The 20,180-nt window shown below is 52.6% G+C and overlaps 1 protein-coding gene and 1 long non-coding RNA gene across 2 annotated transcripts in view; one reads left to right on the forward strand and one right to left on the reverse strand.

The window, feature by feature from the left end:
- Positions 1 to 14,499, forward strand: part of LOC116938026 (uncharacterized) — a gene marked incomplete at its 5' end in the record, with an annotated part of 31,051 nt that extends 16,552 nt beyond the window's left edge. The window contains 9 exon segments of the mRNA XM_076063560.1: positions 1,703 to 2,008; positions 3,550 to 3,619; positions 4,948 to 4,992; positions 5,146 to 5,190; positions 5,797 to 5,864; positions 6,080 to 6,218; positions 7,043 to 7,153; positions 13,665 to 13,709; positions 13,712 to 14,499. Of these exon segments, the coding sequence (XP_075919675.1) occupies positions 1,703 to 2,008; positions 3,550 to 3,619; positions 4,948 to 4,992; positions 5,146 to 5,190; positions 5,797 to 5,864; positions 6,080 to 6,218; positions 7,043 to 7,153; positions 13,665 to 13,709; positions 13,712 to 14,499 (1,617 nt within the window).
- A 3,267-nt stretch (positions 14,500 to 17,766) lies between these two features.
- Positions 17,767 to 18,805, reverse strand: LOC142922735 (uncharacterized). The gene is made up of 2 exons (XR_012940266.1): positions 18,486 to 18,805; positions 17,767 to 18,419 (listed from the first exon to the last, which is right to left on the reverse strand). It is a non-coding gene; the product is annotated as an uncharacterized LOC142922735 (long non-coding RNA).
- Between the last annotated feature and the right edge of the window lie 1,375 nt (positions 18,806 to 20,180).

Here is a 20,180-nt window from a genome sequence, read left to right on the forward strand (position 1 = left end):
GGGTGAGTGGGTGGGTGGGTGAGTGGGTGAGTGAGTGGGTGAGTGGGTGATTGAGTGAGTGGGTGAGTGGGTGGGTAATTGAATGAGTGGGTGAGTGGGTGATTGAGTGAGTGATTGAGTGAGTGGGTAATTGAATGAGTGGGTGGATGAGTGGGTGATTGAGTGAGTGGGTGATTGAGTGGGTAAGTGAGTGGGTGAGTGAATGAGTGGGTGATTGAGTGAGTGGGTGAGTGGGTGGATGAGTGGATGAGTGAGTGAGTGAGTGGGTGAGTGAGTGGGTGATTGAGTGGGTGAGTGAGTGGATGAGTGGGTGATTGAGTGAGTGGGTGGGTGAGTGAGTGGGTGAGTGAGTGAGTGGATGAGTGGGTGATTGAGTGAGTGGATGAGTGAGTGAGTGGGTGGGTGAGTGAGTGGATGAGTGGGTGATTGAGTGAGTGGGTGAGTGGATGAGTGGATGAGTGGATTGAGTGAGTGGGTGAGTGGGTGGGTGAGTTGGTGGGTGAGTGAGTGAGTGGGTGATTGAGTGAGTGGGTGGGTGGGTGAGTGGATGAGTGGATGAGTGAGTGAGTGGATGAGTGGGTGAGTTGGTGAGTGAGTGGGTGGGTGGGCGACGTGCTAGCCCGCAACCAGGCGGCGCACGTCAAGGCCGAGCGGGACATCCTGGCGGAGGCCGACAACGAGTGGGTCGTGAGGCTGTACTACTCGTTTCAGGTGGGTGGTGTTGTGTGTGGTGGTGAGTGTGTGGGTTGGTGAGTGAGTGGGTGGGTGAGAGGGTGAGTGAGTGGGTGGGTGGGTGGGTGAGTGAGTGGATGAGTGGGTGATTGAGTGAGTGGATGAGTGGGTGAGTGGGTGAGTGATTGAGTGATTGAGTGGGTGGGTGGATGAGTGGGTGATTGAGTGGTTGGGTGATTGAGTGGGTGGGTGGATGAGTGGATGAGTGAATGAGTGGATGAGTGGATGAGTGAATGAGTGGATGAGTGGGTGAGTGAGTGGGTGAGTGGGTGGGTGAGTGAGTGAGTGAGTGGGTGAGTGAGTGGGTGGGTGAGTGGGTGGGTGAGTGGGTGGGTGAGTGATTGAGTGGGTGGGTGAGTGATTGAGTGGGTGGGTGAGTGATTGAGTGGGTGGGTGAGTGATTGAGTGAGTGGGTGGGTGGGTGAGTGAGTGGGTGAGTGAGTGGGTGAGTGATTGAGTGAGTGGGTGAGTGGGTGAGTGGGTGATTGAGTGAGTGAGTGGGTGAGTGGGTGAGTGAGTGGGTGAGTGTGGCTGGGTGTTGGTGTGTGTGGTGAGTGTGTGTGGTGAGTCGGTGGACGCTGCGGCGACTAATCGCCGCAGGTGCTACGGTTTTGCCTTGCTGTGCCAGGCTATCTGTGACTACACCTTCCCCCCCACCATCACCACCACCACCACCACCTCCGCCCCCCACCACTACCACCACCATCATCATCACCACCACCACCACCTCGCCCACCACCCCCACCACCACCTCCCCCCCCACCACCACCACCACCTCGCCCCACCACCACCACCACCATCATCACCACCACCACTACCACCACCACCTCGCCCCCCACCACCACCACCACCACCTCGCCCCCCACCACCACCACCACCACCTCCACCACCACCACCACCTCGCCCCCCCCCACCACCACCACCACCACCTCCCCCCCCACCACCACTCACACCACCACCACCACCCCAGGACAAGCTTGCCCTCTACCTGGTCATGGACTACATCCCCGGCGGGGACATGATGAGTCTCCTCGTGCGCCTGGGCGTCTTCCCCGAGCCGCTGGCGCGCTTCTACGTGGCCGAGCTGGTGCTGGCCGTGGAGAGCGTCCACCGCATGGGGTTCATCCACCGAGACGTGAAGCCGGACAACATCCTCATCGACCGCGACGGTCACATCAAGCTCACCGATTTCGGCCTGTGCACGGGATTCCGCTGGACCCACGACTCCAAGTACTACCAGCCCCTCCACCGTGAGTGTGACTGGGAGGCGGGTGACTAGGAGGGTGACTAGGTGGGGTGACTAGGAGGGTGACTAGGTGGGGTGACTAGCCGGTACAACGTCCTCATCGACCGCGACGGTCACATCAAGCTCACCGATTTCGGCCTGTGCACGGGATTCCGCTGGACCCACGACTCCAAGTACTACCAGCCCCTCCACCGTGAGTGTGACCGGGAGGGTGACTGGGAAGGGTGACTAGGAGGGTGACTAGGAGGGTGACTAGGAGGGTGACTAGCCGGTACAACATCCTCATCGACCGCGACGGTCACATCAAGCTCACCGATTTCGGCCTGTGCACGGGATTCCGCTGGACCCACGAATCCAAGTACTACCAGCCCCTCCACCGTGAGTGTGACCGGGAGGGTGACTGGGAAGGGTGACTAGGAGGGTGACTAGGAGGGTGACCGGGAAGGTGACTAGGAGTGTGACTAGGTGAGTGACGAGGAGGGTGACTAGAAGGGTGACTAGGAGGGTGACTAGGTGGGTGACTAGGTGGGTGACTGGGAGGGTGACTAGGAGGGTGACTGGGAGGGTGACTAGGAGGGTGACCGGGAGGGTGACTAGGAGGGTGACAGGGAGGGTGACTAGGAGTGTGACTAGGTGAGTGACTAGGAGGGTGACTAGGAGTTTGACTAGGTGGGTGACCGGGCGGGTGACTAGGAGGGTGACTAGGAGGGTGACTAGGAGGGTGACTAGGAGGGTGACTAGAAGGGTGACTAGGCGGGTGACTAGGAGGGTGATCGGGCGGGTGACTAGGAGGGTGACTAGGTGGGTGACTAGGAGTGTGACCGGGCAGGTGACTAGGAGCGTGACTAGGTGAGTGACTAGGAGGGTGACTAGTTGAGTGACTAGGTGGGTGACTAGGAGGGTGACTAGGTGGGTGACTGGGAGGGTGACTAGGAGTGTGACTAGGTGGGTGACTAGGAGGGTGACTAGGAGGGTGACTAGGAGGGTGACTGGGAGGGTGACTAGGCGGGTGACTAGGAGGGTGACTAGCAGGGTGACTAGGAGGGTGACTAGGAGGGTGACTAGGTGGGGTGACTAGGAGGGTGACCGGGAGGGTGACTAGGAGTGTGACTAGGTGAGTGACTAGGAGTGTGACTAGGTGAGTGACTAGGAGGGTGACTAGGTGAGTGACTAGGCAGGTGACTAGGAGGGTGACTAGGTGAGTGACTAGGCAGGTGACTAGGAGTGTGACTAGGAGTGTGACTAGGAGGGTGACTAGGAGGGTGACTAGGAGGGTGACTAGCCGGTACAACGTCCTCATCGACCGCGACGGTCACATCAAGCTCACCGATTTCGGCCTGTGCACGGGATTCCGCTGGACCCACGACTCCAAGTACTACCAGCCCCTCCACCGTGAGTGTGACTGGGAGGCGGGTGACTAGGAGGGTGACTGGGAGGGTGACTAGGTGGGGTGACTAGGCAGGTGACTAGGAGGGTGACTAGGAGGGTGACTGGGAAGGGTGACTGGGAGGGTGACTAGGAGGGTGACTAGCCGGTACAACGTCCTCATCGACCGCGACGGTCACATCAAGCTCACCGATTTCGGCCTGTGCACGGGATTCCGCTGGACCCACGACTCCAAGTACTACCAGCCCCTCCACGGTGAGTGTGACTGGGAGGGTGACTAGGAGGGTGACTAGGTGTGTGACCAGGAGGGTGACTAGGAGGGTGACTAGGAGGGTGACTAGGTGGGGTGACTAGCCGGTACAACATCCTCATCGACCGCGACGGTCACATCAAGCTCACCGATTTCGGCCTGTGCACGGGATTCCGCTGGACCCACGACTCCAAGTACTACCAGCCCCTCCACCGTGAGTGTGACTGGGAGGCGGGTGACTAGGAGGGTGACTGGGAGGGTGACTAGGTGGGGTGACTAGGAGGGTGACTAGGAGGGTGACTAGGTGGGGTGACTAGCCGGTACAACATCCTCATCGACCGCGACGGTCACATCAAGCTCACCGATTTCGGCCTGTGCACGGGATTCCGCTGGACCCACGACTCCAAGTACTACCAGCCCCTCCACCGTGAGTGTGACTGGGAGGGTGACCGGGAGGGTGACTGGGAGGGTGACTAGGAGGGGTGACTAGGAGGGTGACTAGGAGGGTGACTAGGTGGGGTGACTAGCCGGTACAACGTCCTCATCGACCGCGACGGTCACATCAAGCTCACCGATTTCGGCCTGTGCACGGGATTCCGCTGGACCCACGACTCCAAGTACTACCAGCCCCTCCACCGTGAGTGTGACTGGGAGGGTGACTGGGAAGGGTGACTAGGAGGGTGACTAGGAGGGTGACTAGCCGGTACAACGTCCTCATCGACCGCGACGGTCACATCAAGCTCACCGATTTCGGCCTGTGCACGGGATTCCGCTGGACCCACGACTCCAAGTACTACCAGCCCCTCCACGGTGAGGGTGACTGGGAGGGTGACTGGGAAGGGTGACTAGGAGGGTGACTAGGAGGGTGACTAGGAGGGTGACTAGCCGGTACAACGTCCTCATCGACCGCGACGGTCACATCAAGCTCACCGATTTCGGCCTGTGCACGGGATTCCGCTGGACCCACGACTCCAAGTACTACCAGCCCCTCCACCGTGAGTGTGACCGGGAGGGTGACTGGGAAGGGTGACTAGGAGGGTGACTGGGAGGGTGACTAGGAGGGTGACTAGCCGGTACAACATCCTCATCGACCGCGACGGTCACATCAAGCTCACCGATTTCGGCCTGTGCACGGGATTCCGCTGGACCCACGACTCCAAGTACTACCAGCCCCTCCACCGTGAGTGTGACCGGGAGGGTGACTGGGAAGGGTGACTAGGAGGGTGACTAGGAGGGTGACTAGGAGGGTGACTAGGTGGGGTGACTAGCCGGTACAACGTCCTCATCGACCGCGACGGTCACATCAAGCTCACCGATTTCGGCCTGTGCACAGGATTCCGCTGGACCCACGACTCCAAGTACTACCAGCCCCTCCACCGTGAGTGTGACCGGGAGGGTGACTGGGAAGGGTGACTAGGAGGGTGACTAGGAGGGTGACTAGGAGGGTGACTAGGTGGGGTGACTAGCCGGTACAACGTCCTCATCGACCGCGACGGTCACATCAAGCTCACCGATTTCGGCCTGTGCACAGGATTCCGCTGGACCCACGACTCCAAGTACTACCAGCCCCTCCACCGTGAGTGTGACCGGGAGGGTGACTAGGAGGGTGACTAGGAGGGTGACTAGGTGAGTGACTGGGAGGGTGACTAGGAGGGTGACTAGGAGGGTGACTGGGCGGGTAACCGGGCGGGTGACTGGGAGGGTGACTAGACGGGTGACTAGGTGAGTGTGACTAGGTGGGTGACTGGGAGGGTGACCGGGAGGGTGACTAGGTGAGTGACTAGGAGGGTGACTAGTTGAGTGACTAGGTGAGTGACTAGGCAGGTGACTAGGCAGGTGACTAGTTGAGTGACTAGCCGAGTGACTGACTCTCCCCTCCACCACCTCCCCCCCGCCCCACTACAGCCCAGCACCCGAGGGTTGACAGCATGGACTTGAGCAGCGAGTGGGCGACCGCCTCCACCGCCTCCACCGCCACCGCCGCCGCCACCGCCGCTTGCACCTGCACCTCCGACACCCGGAGTGCACAACAACAACAACGACGACGACAACAACAACGCCGGCGTCGTCATGGCGATGACGACGAGGAGGATGAGGAGGAGGATGAGCAGGATGAGGATGAGGAGGAGGAGGATGAGGAGGATGACGACCTGATGAACGGCAGCTTGGGGTGCCGGTGTAGCGAGAGACTTCACGTGGGGTGGCAGCAGCAGCAGCAGCAGCGGCAGCAGCGGCAAGGAGAGTCCCCGGGTGGCGGTGGTGGCGGTGGAGGCGGTGGAGGCGGTGGTGGAGGCGGTGGAGGCGGTGGTGGAGGCGGTGGTGGAGGCGGTGGAGGCGGTGGAGGCGGTGGTGGAGGCGGTGGTGGAGGCGGTGGTGGAGGCGGTGGAGGCGGTGGAGGAGGCGGTGGAGGCGGTGGAGGCGGTGGAGGCGGTGGTGGAGGTGGTGGTGGTGGTGGAGGCGGTGGAGGCGGTGGTGGAGGCGGTGGTGATGCGATGATGACCAGGAGGCAGATCCACCACCACCGCCAGCAGCAGCAGCGGTGCCTGGCCCACTCACTGGTGGGCACTCCCAACTACATGGCCCCTGAGGTTCTGCTCAGAGAGGGTGAGTGAGGGGTGAGTGGTGAGGGGTGAGTGAGGTGTGGGGTGAGTGGTGAGGGGTGTGGGGTGAGTGGTGAGGGTGAGTGGTGAGGGGTGAGTGGTGAGGGGTGTGGGGTGAGTGGTGAGTGGTGTGGGTGAGTGGTGAGGGTGAGTGGTGAGTGGCGTGGGTGAGTGTGAGTGGTGTGGTGAGGGGTGAGTGGTGTGGGTGAGTGGTGAGCGGTGAGTGTGAGTGGTGAGTGTGAGTGGTGAGGGTGAGTAGTGAGTGTGAGTGGTGAGTGTGAGTGGTGAGTGTGAGTGGTGAGTGTGAGTGGCGAGGGTGAGTGTGAGTGATGAGTGGTGAGTGGCGTGGGTGAGTGTGAGTGGTGAGTGTTGAGTGGTGAGGGTGAGTGGTGAGTGGTGAGTGAGTGGTGAGTGGTGAGTGTGAGTGGTGAGTGAGTGGTGAGTGTGAGTGGTGAGTGAGTGGTGAGTGTGAGTGGTGAGTGTGAGTGGCGTGGGTGAGTGGTGAGTGGCGTGGGTGAGTGGTGAGTGTGAGTGGTGAGTGTGAGTGGTGAGTGTGAGTGGTGAGTGAGTGGTGAGTGTGAGTGGTGAGTGATGAGTGGTGAGTGGCGTGGGTGAGTGGTGAGTGTGAGTGGTGAGTGTGAGTGGTGAGTGTGAGTGGTGAGTGTGAGTGGTGAGTGTTGAGTGGTGAGTGAGTGGTGAGTGGTGAGTGGCGTGGGTGAGTGGTGAGTGGCGGGCCGGCGTCACGAGCGAGAGAGTTCACGTGACCCCCACGTGACCCCCACGTGACCCCCCCACGTGACCCCCCGCGTGACCCCCACGTGACCCCAGGCTACACCCAGCTGTGTGACTGGTGGAGTGTCGGCGTCATTCTGTACGAGATGCTGGTGGGTCAACCTCCGTTTCTCGCTCCTACTCCGGCGGAGACTCAGCTGAAGGTGGGTGACTCACTGGGAGGGTGACTCACTGGGAGGGTGACTCACTGGGGGGGTGACTCACTGGGAGGGTGACTCACTAGGAGGGTGACTCACTAGGGGTGTCATTCTGTACGAGATGCTGGTGGGTCAACCTCCGTTTCTCGCTCCTACTCCGGCGGAGACTCAGCTGAAGGTGGGTGACTCACTGGGGAGGGTGACTCACTGGGAGGGTGACTCACTGGGAGGGTGACTCACTAGGAGGGTGACTCACTAGGAGGGTGACTCACTAGGAGGGTGACTCACTGGGAGGGTGACTCACTAGGGGTGTCATTCTGTACGAGATGCTGGTGGGTCAACCTCCGTTTCTCGCTCCTACTCCGGCGGAGACTCAGCTGAAGGTGGGTGACTCACTGGGAGGGTGACTCACTGGGAGGGTGACTCACTGGGGGGGTGACTCACTGGGAGGGTGACTCACTAGGAGGGTGACTCACTAGGGGTGTCATTCTGTACGAGATGCTGGTGGGTCAACCTCCGTTTCTCGCTCCTACTCCGGCGGAGACTCAGCTGAAGGTGGGTGACTCACTGGGGAGGGTGACTCACTGGGAGGGTGACTCACTGGGAGGGTGACTCACTGGGAGGGTGACTCACTGAGGAGGGTGACTCACTGGGAGGGTGACTCACTGGGAGGGTGACTCACTGGGAGGGTGACTCACTGGGGAGGGTGACTCACTGGGAGGGTGACTCACTGGGGGGGTGACTCACTGGGAGGGTGACTCACTAGGAGGGTGACTCACTAGGAGGGTGACTCACTAGGAGGGTGACTCACTGGGGGGGTGACTCACTAGGAGGGTGGCTCACTGGGGGGGGTGACTCACTGGGAGGGTGACTCACTGGGAGGGTGACTCACTAGGAGGGTGACTCACTGGGGGGTGACTCACTGGGGGGGTGACTCACTAGGAGGGTGGCTCACTGGGGGGGGTGACTCACTGGGAGGGTGACTCACTAGGGGGGTGACTCACTGGGAGGGTGACTCACTGGGAGGGTGACTCACTGGGAGGGTGACTCACTAGGAGGGTGACTCACTGGGAGGGTGACTCACTGGGAGGGTGACTCACTAGGGGTGTCATTCTGTACGAGATGCTGGTGGGTCAACCTCCGTTTCTCGCTCCCACTCCGGCGGAGACTCAGCTGAAGGTGGGTGACTCACTGGGGAGGGTGACTCACTGGGAGGGTGACTCACTGGGAGGGTGACTCACTGGGGGGGTGACTCACTAGGAGGGTGACTCACTAGGAGGGGTGACTCACTGGGGAGGGTGACTCACTGGGAGGGTGACTCACTAGGGGTGTCATTCTGTACGAGATGCTGGTGGGTCAACCTCCGTTTCTCGCTCCTACTCCGGCGGAGACTCAGCTGAAGGTGGGTGACTCACTGGGAGGGTGACTCACTGGGGAGGGTGACTCACTAGGAGGGTGACTCACTAGGAGGGTGACTCACTGGGAGGGTGACTCACTGGGAGGGTGACTCACTAGGAGGGTGACTCACTGGGAGGGTGACTCACTAGGAGGGTGACTCACTGGGAGGGTGACTCACTGGGGAGGGTGACTCACTGGGAGGGTGACTCACTGGGGGGGTGACTCACTAGGAGGGTGACTCACTAGGAGGGTGACTCACTAGGAGGGTGACTCACTGGGGAGGGTGACTCACTGGGGGGGTGACTCACTGGGAGGGTGACTCACTGGGGAGGGTGACTCACTAGGAGGGTGACTCACTAGGAGGGTGACTCACTGGGAGGGTGACTCACTAGGAGGGTGACTCACTGGGAGGGTGACTCACTGGGGAGGGTGACTCACTGGGGGGGTGACTCACTAGGAGGGTGACTCACTAGGAGGGTGACTCACTAGGAGGGTGACTCACTAGGAGGGTGACTCACTAGGAGGGTGACTCACTGGGGGGTGACTCACTGGGGGGGTGACTCACTGGGGGGGTGACTCACTAAGGGGGTGACTCACTGGGGGGGTGACTCACTGGGGGGGTGACTCACTAGGAGGGTGACTCACTGGGGGGGTGACTCACTAGGGCCTCGGTGACTCACTAATATAAATGACGTGTAAAAATCAGTACATTGAAGGATTCGGCCTTTTAACAGGTAGCAAAGCGTTTACCTGCAAGGCAATTTAACAAACTGCAGGGACACGAGCAATATAAAAACAATCAAACAAATTAAGGCGATAAAATTCTCAATGTAAAACAAATCAAGACGATAAAATTCTCACTGTAAAACAAATCAAGACGATACAATTCTCACTGTAAACTAAATCAAGGCGATAAAATTCTCACTGTAAAACAAATTAAGACGATAAAATTCTCACTGTAAAACAAATTAAGACGATAAAATTCTCACTGTAAAACAAATTAAGGCGATACAATTCTCACTGTAAAACAAATCAAGAGGATAAAATTCTCACTGTAAAACAAATCAAGGCGATAAAATTCTCACTGTAAAACAAATCAAGGCGATAAAATTCTCACTGTAAAACAAATTAAGACGATAAAATTCTCACTGTAAAACAAATTAAGACAATAAAATTCTCACTGTGAAACAAATCAAGAAGATAAAATTCTCACTGTAAAACAAATTAAGACGATAAAATTCTCACTGTAAAACAAATTAAGACGATAAAATTCTCACTGTAAAACAAATTAAGACGATAAAATTCTCACTGTAAAACAAATTAAGACGATAAAATTCTCACTGTAAAACAAATCAAGACGATAAAATTCTCACTGTAAAACAAATCAAGGCGATAAAATTCTCACTGTAAAACAAATCAAGGCGATAAAATTCTCACTGTAAAACAAATTAAGACGATAAAATTCTCACTGTAAAACAAATTAAGACGATAAAACTCTCACTGTAAAACAAATTAAGACGATAAAATTCTCACTGTAAAACAAATTAAGACGATAAAATTCTCACTGTAAAACAAATTAAGACGATAAAATTCTCACTGTAAAACAAATTAAGACGATAAAATTCTCACTGTAAAACAAATTAAGACGATAAAATTCTCACTGTAAAACAAATCAAGACGATAAAATTCTCAAAAACAATACAAAATTCTCACGACATCTCGACCACAACACACAAACGTTTGTGAAACAATAAAATATAAATATAAAAACGATACAAAATTCTCACGACGTTTCGAGCACAACGCACACACGAACTAAGGGCATTATTATTGTGCAAATTAATCCACGACTCGTTGCTGATCGTAGCCACTGACTGTGATTATATTCTTGGCTGTCTCGGTAAAAGTCACCGCGTTGAAGGGAAACAATAAAACAATATAAATATAAAAACAATACAAAATTCTCACGACGTTTCGAGCACAACACACAAACGTTTGTGAAACAATAAAATATATAAATATAAAACAATAAAAATTCTCACGACGTCTCGACCACAACACACAAACGTTTGTGAAACAATAAAATATAAATAAATATAAAAACAATACAAAATTCTCACGATGTTTCGAGCACAACACACAAACGTTTGTGAAACAATAAAACAATATAAATATAAAAACAATACAAAATTCTCACGACGTCTCGACCACAACACACAAACGTTTGTGAAACAATAAAATATATAAATATAAAACAATACAAAATTCTCACGACGTCTCGACCACAACACACAAACGTTTGTGAAACAATAAAATATAAATATATAAAAACAATACAAAATTCTCACGACGTTTCGAGCACAACACACAAAACGTTTGTGAAACAATAAAACAATATAAATAAATATAAAAACAATACAAAATTCTCACGACGTCTCGACCACAACACACAAACGTTTGTGAAACAATAAAACAATATAAATATAAAACAATACAAAATTCTCACGACGTCTCGACCACAACACACAAACGTTTGTGAAACAATAAAACAATATATATAAAACAATACAAAATTCTCACGACGTTTCGACCACAACACACAAACGTTTGTGAAACAATAAAACAATATAAATATAAAACAATACAAAATTCTCACGACGTCTCGACCACAACACACAAACGTTTGTGAAACAATAAAACAATATATATAAAACAATACAAAATTCTCACGACGTTTCGACCACAACACACAAACGTTTGTGAAACAATAAAACAATATAAATATAAACAGAATACAAAATTCTCACGACGTTTCGACCACAACACACAAAACGTTTGTGAAACAATAAAACAATATATATAAATATAAAAACAATACAAAATTCTCACGATGTCTCGACCACAACACACAAACGTTTGTGAAACAATAAAATAAATATAAATATAAAAACAATACAAAATTCTCACGACGTTTCGAGCACAACACACAAACGTTTGTGAAACAATAAAACATAAATATAAACACAATACAAAATTCTCACGACGTTTCGACCACAACACACAAAACGTTTGTGAAACAATAAAACAATTATATAAATATAAAAACAATACAAAATTCTCACGACGTCTCGACCACAACACACAAACGTTTGTGAAACAATAAAATAAATATAAAACAATACAAAATTCTCACGACGTCTCGACCACAACACACAAACGTTTGTGAAACAATAAAATATATATAAATATAAAAACAATACAAAATTCTCACGACGTCTCGACCACAACACACAAACGTTTGTGAAACAATAAAATATATATAAATATAAAACAATACAAAATTCTCATGACGTCTCGACCACAACACACAAACGTTTGTGAAACAATAAAACAATGTATATAAAACAATACAAAATTCTCACGACGTTTCGACCACAACACACAAACGTTTGTGAAACAATAAAACAATATAAATATAAACACAATACAAAATTCTCACGACGTTTCGACCACAACACACAAAACGTTTGTGAAACAATAAAACAATATATATAAATATAAAAACAATACAAAATTCTCACGATGTCTCGACCACAACACACAAACGTTTGTGAAACAATAAAACAATATATATAAAACAATACAAAATTCTCACGACGTTTCGACCACAACACACAAACGTTTGTGAAACAATAAAATAAATATAAATATAAAAACAATACAAAATTCTCACGACGTTTCGAGCACAACACACAAACGTTTGTGAAACAATAAAACATAAATATAAACACAATACAAAATTCTCACGACGTTTCGACCACAACACACAAAACGTTTGTGAAACAATAAAACAATATATATATAAATATAAAAACAATACAAAATTCTCACGATGTCTCGACCACAACACACAAAACGTTTGTGAAACAAAACATATAAATATAAAAACGATACAAAATTCTCACGACGTCTCGACCACAACACACAAACGTTTGTGAAACAATAAAACAATATAAATATAAAAACAATACAAAATTCTCACGACGTCTCGACCACAACACACAAACGTTTGTGAAACAATCAAATATATATAAATATAAAAACAATACAAAAATTCTCACGAAGTTTCGAGCACAACACACAAAACTTTTGTGTGTTGTGCTCGAAACGTCGTGATAATTTTGTATTGTTTTATATTTATTGTTTTATTGTTTCCCTTCAACGCGACGACTTTTACCAAGAATGTAATCAAGTCAGTGGTTACGATCAGCAGCGAGTCGTGGATTAATTTAACAACAATAATAATAATGCCTGTTCTTAGTTCTTTCGGTTAAAGTCGCCACGGTTGAAGGGAAACAAAATAATTTAAAAAAATATATAAAACAATAATAAAATTCCCACGGACGTTTCCACCACAACACACAAACGGTCGTCATCAGGTGTGACGGTTTGCATAAATAAATTTATTTTTAAACGGTGTATTTTTTATATTTTTAAATACACTGTTTAAAAATAAATAAATTAATGCGGACCGTCGCTGTGTTGTGGTCGAAACGTCGCGAGAATTTTATTATTGTTTTATATATATAATTTTTTGTTATTATTTTACCGTTTCCTTCAACGTGGTGACTTTACCGAAAGAGCTAAGAGCGTGAATGGCTGCATTCACGAAAGCTTCAAATCAAAAAAATAATAATGCCGTTAGTTCGGCGGGGCCGCATTTAACAACAACAACAACAACAACAAAAAATCTTCTTTGGTTCTTTCGGTAAAGTCACCACGTAGAATGAGAATAAAATAAATAAATTGATAAAATAAAATAACACAATAATATTCTCACGATGTTGTGGCCCGAAACGTCGTGAGAATATTATTGTGTTATTTTATCAATTTATTATTTTCTTCTCATTCTACGTGGTGGTGACTTTACCGAAAGAACCAAAGAAGATGAATCATTGCAGTCACGAAAGCTTTAAATCGAAACAACAAAAAAGCCCGGCCTTGCCCGCGTCTGGTCTCGGTGGCCGGTGGCGCGGGGGATGACCCTACAACCCACCCACCAATCCGCCCACCCGTCCGCCCACCCACCCGCCCACCCGCCCACCCACCCACCCGCCCACCAGGTAGTGAACTGGAGGACACGCTCCGTGTCCCGCAGCAGGCCGGCCTCTGGCCGCTGCCACCGACCTCTGCCTGTCCCTTTGCCGCTCTGAGCGTGACCGCCTCGGAGGGCCCGAGGTTCGTTGCCACCGCTTCCTGGCCACCGTCGACTTTGAGCGGCTGCGGCGCTCGCCGGCGCCGCTGGTGCCGCGGATCGCCCACCCCACCGACACGTCCAACTTCGACCCGTGGAGCCCTCCAAGCTGCGGGGCGGCTGGGGCTCCGGCTCCGGCTCCGGCTCGTCGGACTTCGGCGGCTGCGGCGAGGGGCGGGAGGAGGAGGAGGAGGAGGCGGTGGAGGCGGTGGAGGCGGAGGAGGAGGCGGCATCTAGCTCCGGACGGGAAGGCCGGCGGCATCGCGGCTCGGGGGGCCGACGCCGCCGGAGGCAGAGGAGGACGAGGAGGAGGAGGAGCAGGAGGACGAGGAGGAGGAGGAGGAGCAGGAGGACGAGGAGGAGGAGGAGGACGAGGAGGAGGAGGAGGAGGAGGAGCAGGAGGAGGTCCTCAGCGGCGGAGGGCGGCGATGGCGGCGGAGGGTGACCGTCACGGACCGGAGCACGCCTTCTACGAGTTCACCTTCCGCAGGTTCTTCGACGACCACGGCTACCCCTACCAGACGCCGAGGCCGGCGGCGGCACAGCCGGCGGCACAGCCGGAGCTGGCCGGGCCGTGCCGCAGGGACGAGGTGGACTGCCGTGGCGGTGGTGGCGGTGGTGGTGGCGGTGGTGGCGGTGGTGGCGGTGGTGGTGGTGGTGATGATGATGGAAGTTCGGAGCATCACGCTCCGGTGTACGTGTGACTGCAAAGTTGCCGCAGCTCCACACACACACACCCTACACACACACACACACATACACACACACACACCTACACACACACCACACACACACCACACACACACACACACACACCTTACACACACACCTACACACACACACCTGACACACCTACACACACACCTACACACACACCTACACACACACACACCTACACACACACATACACATACACACCCACACACAACACACACACCACACTACACACACATCTACACACACACACCTACACACACACCTACACACACACACCACCACACACAACACCTACACACACACACACACACACATACACACACACACCTACACACACACCTACACACACACCATACACACACACACCTACACACACACACCTACACACACCTACACACACACCTACACACACACACACCTACACACACACACACCTACACACACACCTACACACACACACCTACACAAAACACACCTACACAAACACACCTACACACACACACCTACACACCACACACCTACACACACACACCTACACACACACCTACACACACACACCTACACACACACACCTACACACACACATACACCTACACACACCTACACACACCCTACACACACACTACACACACACACACCTACACACACACACCTCACACACACCTACACACACCTAGACACACACCTAGACACACACACCTACACACACACCACCAACACACAACACCTAACACACACACCTACACACACACACACACCTACACACACACACACCTACACACACACCTACACACACACCTACACACACACACCTACACACACACCTACACACACCTACACACCACCTACACACACTACACACCACACCTACACACACACCTACACACACACACACCTACACACACACACACCTACACACACACACAACACACACACACACACACACCTACACACACACACACCTACACACACACCTACACACACACCTACACACACACACACATCTACACACACACCTAGACACACACCAAGACACACACACCTACACACACACACACCTACACACACACACACCTACACACACACCACACACACACCTACACACACACACACAATACACCACCTACACACACCTACACACACACCTACACACACCTACACACACACCTACACACACACCTACACACACACACACCTACACACACACACACCTACACACACACCTACACACACACCTACACACACACCTACACACACACCTACACACACACCTACACACACTGACACACACCCGTACACACACACCTACACACACACACCTACACACACACACACACCTACACCTCACACACACACCTACACCTACACACACCTACACACACACCTACACACACACCTACACACACACCTACACACACACACCTACACACACACACCTACACACACACCTACACACACACACCTGTACACACACCTGCACACACACACCTGTACACACACACACCTACACACACACCTACACACACACACCTACACACACACACCTGTACACACACCTGCACACACACCTGTACACACACATACACACACACACACCTACACACACACACACCTACACACACACACCTACACACACACCTGTACACACACCTACACACACACACCTACACACACACCTACACACACACCTACATACACCTGTACACACACACACCTACACACACCTGTACACACACACCTACACACACACACACCTACACATACCTACACACACACCTACACACACACCTGTACACACACACCTGTACACACACACACACCTACACACACACCTACACACACACCTACACACACACCTGTACACACACACACCTGTACACACACACCTACACACACCTACACACACCTGTACACACACACCTACACACACACACCACACACACCTACACACACGCGTGTACGCACACACACCTGTACACACACCTGTACACACACCTGTACACACACACACCTACACACACCTGTACACACACCTGTACACATGTACACACACCTGTACACACCTGTACACACACACACACCTACACACACCTGTACACACCTGTACACACACACCTGTACACACACACACACCTGTACACACACACACACACCTGTACACACACACACACACCTGTACACACACACACCTACACACACACCTGTACACACACACCTGTACACACACACACCTGTACACACACACCTGTACACACACACACCTACACACACACCTGTACACACACACCTGTACACACACACCTGTACACACACACACACCTGTACACACACACACACACGCGTGCATATATGCTCTACACGTAGCGCACTTTGTATTTAGAATGTGGGTGGGTGGTTAGTGGGTGGTGTGGTTAGTGGGTGGTGTGGTTAGTGGGTGGTGTGGTTAGTGGGTGGTTAGTGGGTGGTGTGGTTAGTGGGTGGTGTGGTTAGTGGGTGGTGTGGTTAGTGGGTGGTGTGGTTAGTGGGTGGTTAGTGGGTGGTTAGTGGGTGGGGTGGTTAGTGGGTGGGGTGGGTGGTTAGTGGGTGGGGTGGGTGGGTTAGTGGGTGGGGGTGGGTGGTTAGTGGGTGGGGTGGGTGGTTAGTGGGTGGGGTGGGTGGTTAGTGGGGGGTGGGGTGGTGGGTGGTGGGTGGGGTGGGGTGGTTAGTGGGTGGGGTGGGGTGGTTAGTGGGTGGGGTGGTTAGTGGGTGGGGTGGTTAGTGGGGGGTGGGTGGTTAGTGGGTGGGGTGGGGTGGTTAGTGGGTGGGGTGGTTAGTGGGTGGTTAGTGGGTGGGTGGTTAGTGGCTGGGGGGGGGTGGTTAGTGGGTGGGGTGGGTGGTTAGTGGGTGGGGTGGGTGGTGGGTCTTTAGTGGGGTGGGTGGTTAGTGGGTGGTTAGTGGGTGGGTGCAAGATACTATATATATTTATTTTATACAGATTGAAGATCCTGTGGTTGTGATGTTGACGGTGGGCGTTGATGGCGGTGATGTTGATGGTGGTCGTGGTGGTGGTGTATGTAGTGAACATCGCCACTGGGAAGACAAAGACGGCCGGGCGTGGTGCTGGCCACCCACCCCCTCGTGTGCCACAGTGCCGGTAGCCTTCATAGATATCACTGTGACTTGTTCACAGCACTTGCCCCTACAGCCTGTCACAGGCTACACGGGGGATCTTTGCCTTTGTTGTTGTTGATGGTGTTGATGGTAGGAGTCCGGGAGTCTGTTGGATTTTATTTGAATGATACTGGCATTGTACGTGTTACACACAGCTACTACAGCATCATCATCATCATCGCTAGCACCATCATCACTACCATCACTGTAATCATCATCATCATCATCGCTACCACCATCATCATCGCTACCACCATCATCATCACTACCATCATCATCAGTACAATCATCATCACTACCACCACCATCATCATCACTACCATCATCATCATCACTACCACCATCATCACAACCATCACTACAATCATCATCGATACAACCATCACTACCACCATCACTACCACCATCGCTACAATCATCATCACCACTACCACCATCACCACCACCATCACCACCATCACCACCATCACCACCATCACCACCATCACTACCACCATCACTACCACCATCACTACCACCATCACTACCACCATCACTACCACCATCACTACCACCATCACTACCACCATCACTACCACCATCACTTCAAACATCACCACCACCACGACCCCCATCACCTCGAGTGCCTTGTGACCTTGTGAACTGTGAAGACGATGACAGTGACCTCTACACTAGTGGTGACCTCTACTCGACCTGTGGTGACCTCTACACGACCTGTGACCTCTACACTACCTGTGACATCTACACGACCTGTGACCTCTACACGACCTGTGATGGTGACCTCTACATGACATGTGACCTCTACACTACCTGTGATGGTGACCTCTACACGACCTGTGACCTCTACACGACCTGTGGTGGTGATCTGTGCGGTGGTGAAAGTAAATCAAGAGAATGGAGATCCGTTGCATTGTCTAGTTTATTTTGTGTGTTAGTGAGTGTGTGTGTGAGTTAGTGTGTGGGTGAGTGGGTGAGTGTGTGGGTGGGTTTGTGGGCGAGTGTGTGGGTGTGACTGTGGGTGTGACTGTGTGTGAGTGGGTGGGTGTGCGAGTGGGTGAGTGTGTGTGGGTGAGTGTGTGTGGGTGTGACTGTGTGAGTGGGTGGGTGAGTGAGTGGGTGGGTGTGTGAGTGGGTGGGTGAGTGAGTGGGGTGGAGTGGGTGGTGGGTGTGACTGTGTGGGTGGGTGGGTGTGACTGTGTGGGTGGGTGGGTGGGTGTGTGAGTGGGTGGGTGGGTGAGTGTGTGGGTGAGTGTGTGTTAGTGAGTGGTGAGTGTGGGTGAGTGTGGGTGGGTGGGGTGAGTGTGTTAGTGGTGAGAGTGAGTGTGTGTGACTGTGTGTGTGGGTGAGTGTCTAGTTTATTTTGTGAGTTAGTGAGTGTGTGGGTGGGTGTGTGTGTGAGTGTGTGGGTGAGTGTGTAGTTTATTTTGTGTGTGGGTGAGTGAGTGGGTGGGTAAGTGGGTGGGTGGGTGAGTGGGTGAGTATGTGGGTGGGTGAGTGAGTGTGTGGGTGTGTGAGTGTGTGGGTGAGTGAGTGTGTGGGTGTGAGCGTGTGGGTGGGTGAGGAGTGAGTGACTGGGTGAGTGTTATTGGGTGACTGAGTGACTGTGTGAGTGAGTGTGTGGGTGAGTGTGGGGGTCGGTGTGGGGTGAGTGTGTGAGTGGGTGTGGTGGTGAGTGGTGTGGGTGAGTTGTGGGGCGAGTGTGTCAGCGTGTGGGTGAGTGTGTGGGTGAGTGTGTGAGTGTGTGGGTTAGTGGGTGAGTGTGTGGGTGAGTGTGGGGTGGTGAGTGGCGGTGGTGTGTGGCGGTGGTGGTGGGTGGCCGTGGTGAGTGGCGATGGTGGTGGTGAGTGGTGGTGAGTGGTGGTGCTGGTGAGTGGTGGTGGTGAGTGGCGGGGGTGGTGAGTGCCGGGGGTGAGTGGTGGTGAGTGTGTGTGTGGGTGAGTGTGTGTGTGGGTGAGTGTCTGGGTGAGTGAGTGTGTGGGTGAGTGTGTGGGTGAGTGAGTGAGTGTGTGGGTGAGTGAGTGTGTGGGTGAGTGAGTGTGTGGGTGAGTGAGTGTGTGGGTGAGTGTGTGAGTGAGTGGGTGAGTGAGTGTGTGGGTGAGTGTGTGGGTGAGTGAGTGTGTGGGTGAGTGAGTGTGTGGGTGGTGAGTGTGTCGGTGAGTGAGTGTGTGGGTGAGTGAGTGTGTGGGTGAGTGAGTGTGTGAGTGTGTGGGTTAGTGAGTGTGTGGGTGAGTGTGTGGTGAGTGTGTGGGTGAGTGAGTGTGGGTGAGTGTGTGTGTGAGTGAGTGTGGTGTGAGTGTGTGTGAGTGAGTGTGTGGGTGAGTGTGTGAGTGAGTGGTGTGTGAGTGTGTGGTGAGTGAGTGTGTGGTGTGTGTGTGGGTGAGTGTGTGTGTGGGTGAGTGTGTGGGTGAGTGTGTGGTGAGTGAGTGTGTGGTGAGTGTGGTGAGGAGTTGTGGGTGAGTGTGTGGGTGAGTGAGTGTGTGGGTGATGTGTGGGAGTGGGTGAGTGAGTGTGTGAGTGA

This window comes from Petromyzon marinus, unplaced genomic scaffold, assembly GCF_048934315.1.
Source record: "Petromyzon marinus isolate PM22_M1 ecotype Great Lakes invasive population unplaced genomic scaffold, UKy_Petmar_22M1.pri1.0 PM_Scaffold_150, whole genome shotgun sequence".
In the NCBI taxonomy this organism is placed as follows: domain Eukaryota; kingdom Metazoa; phylum Chordata; class Hyperoartia; order Petromyzontiformes; family Petromyzontidae; genus Petromyzon; species Petromyzon marinus.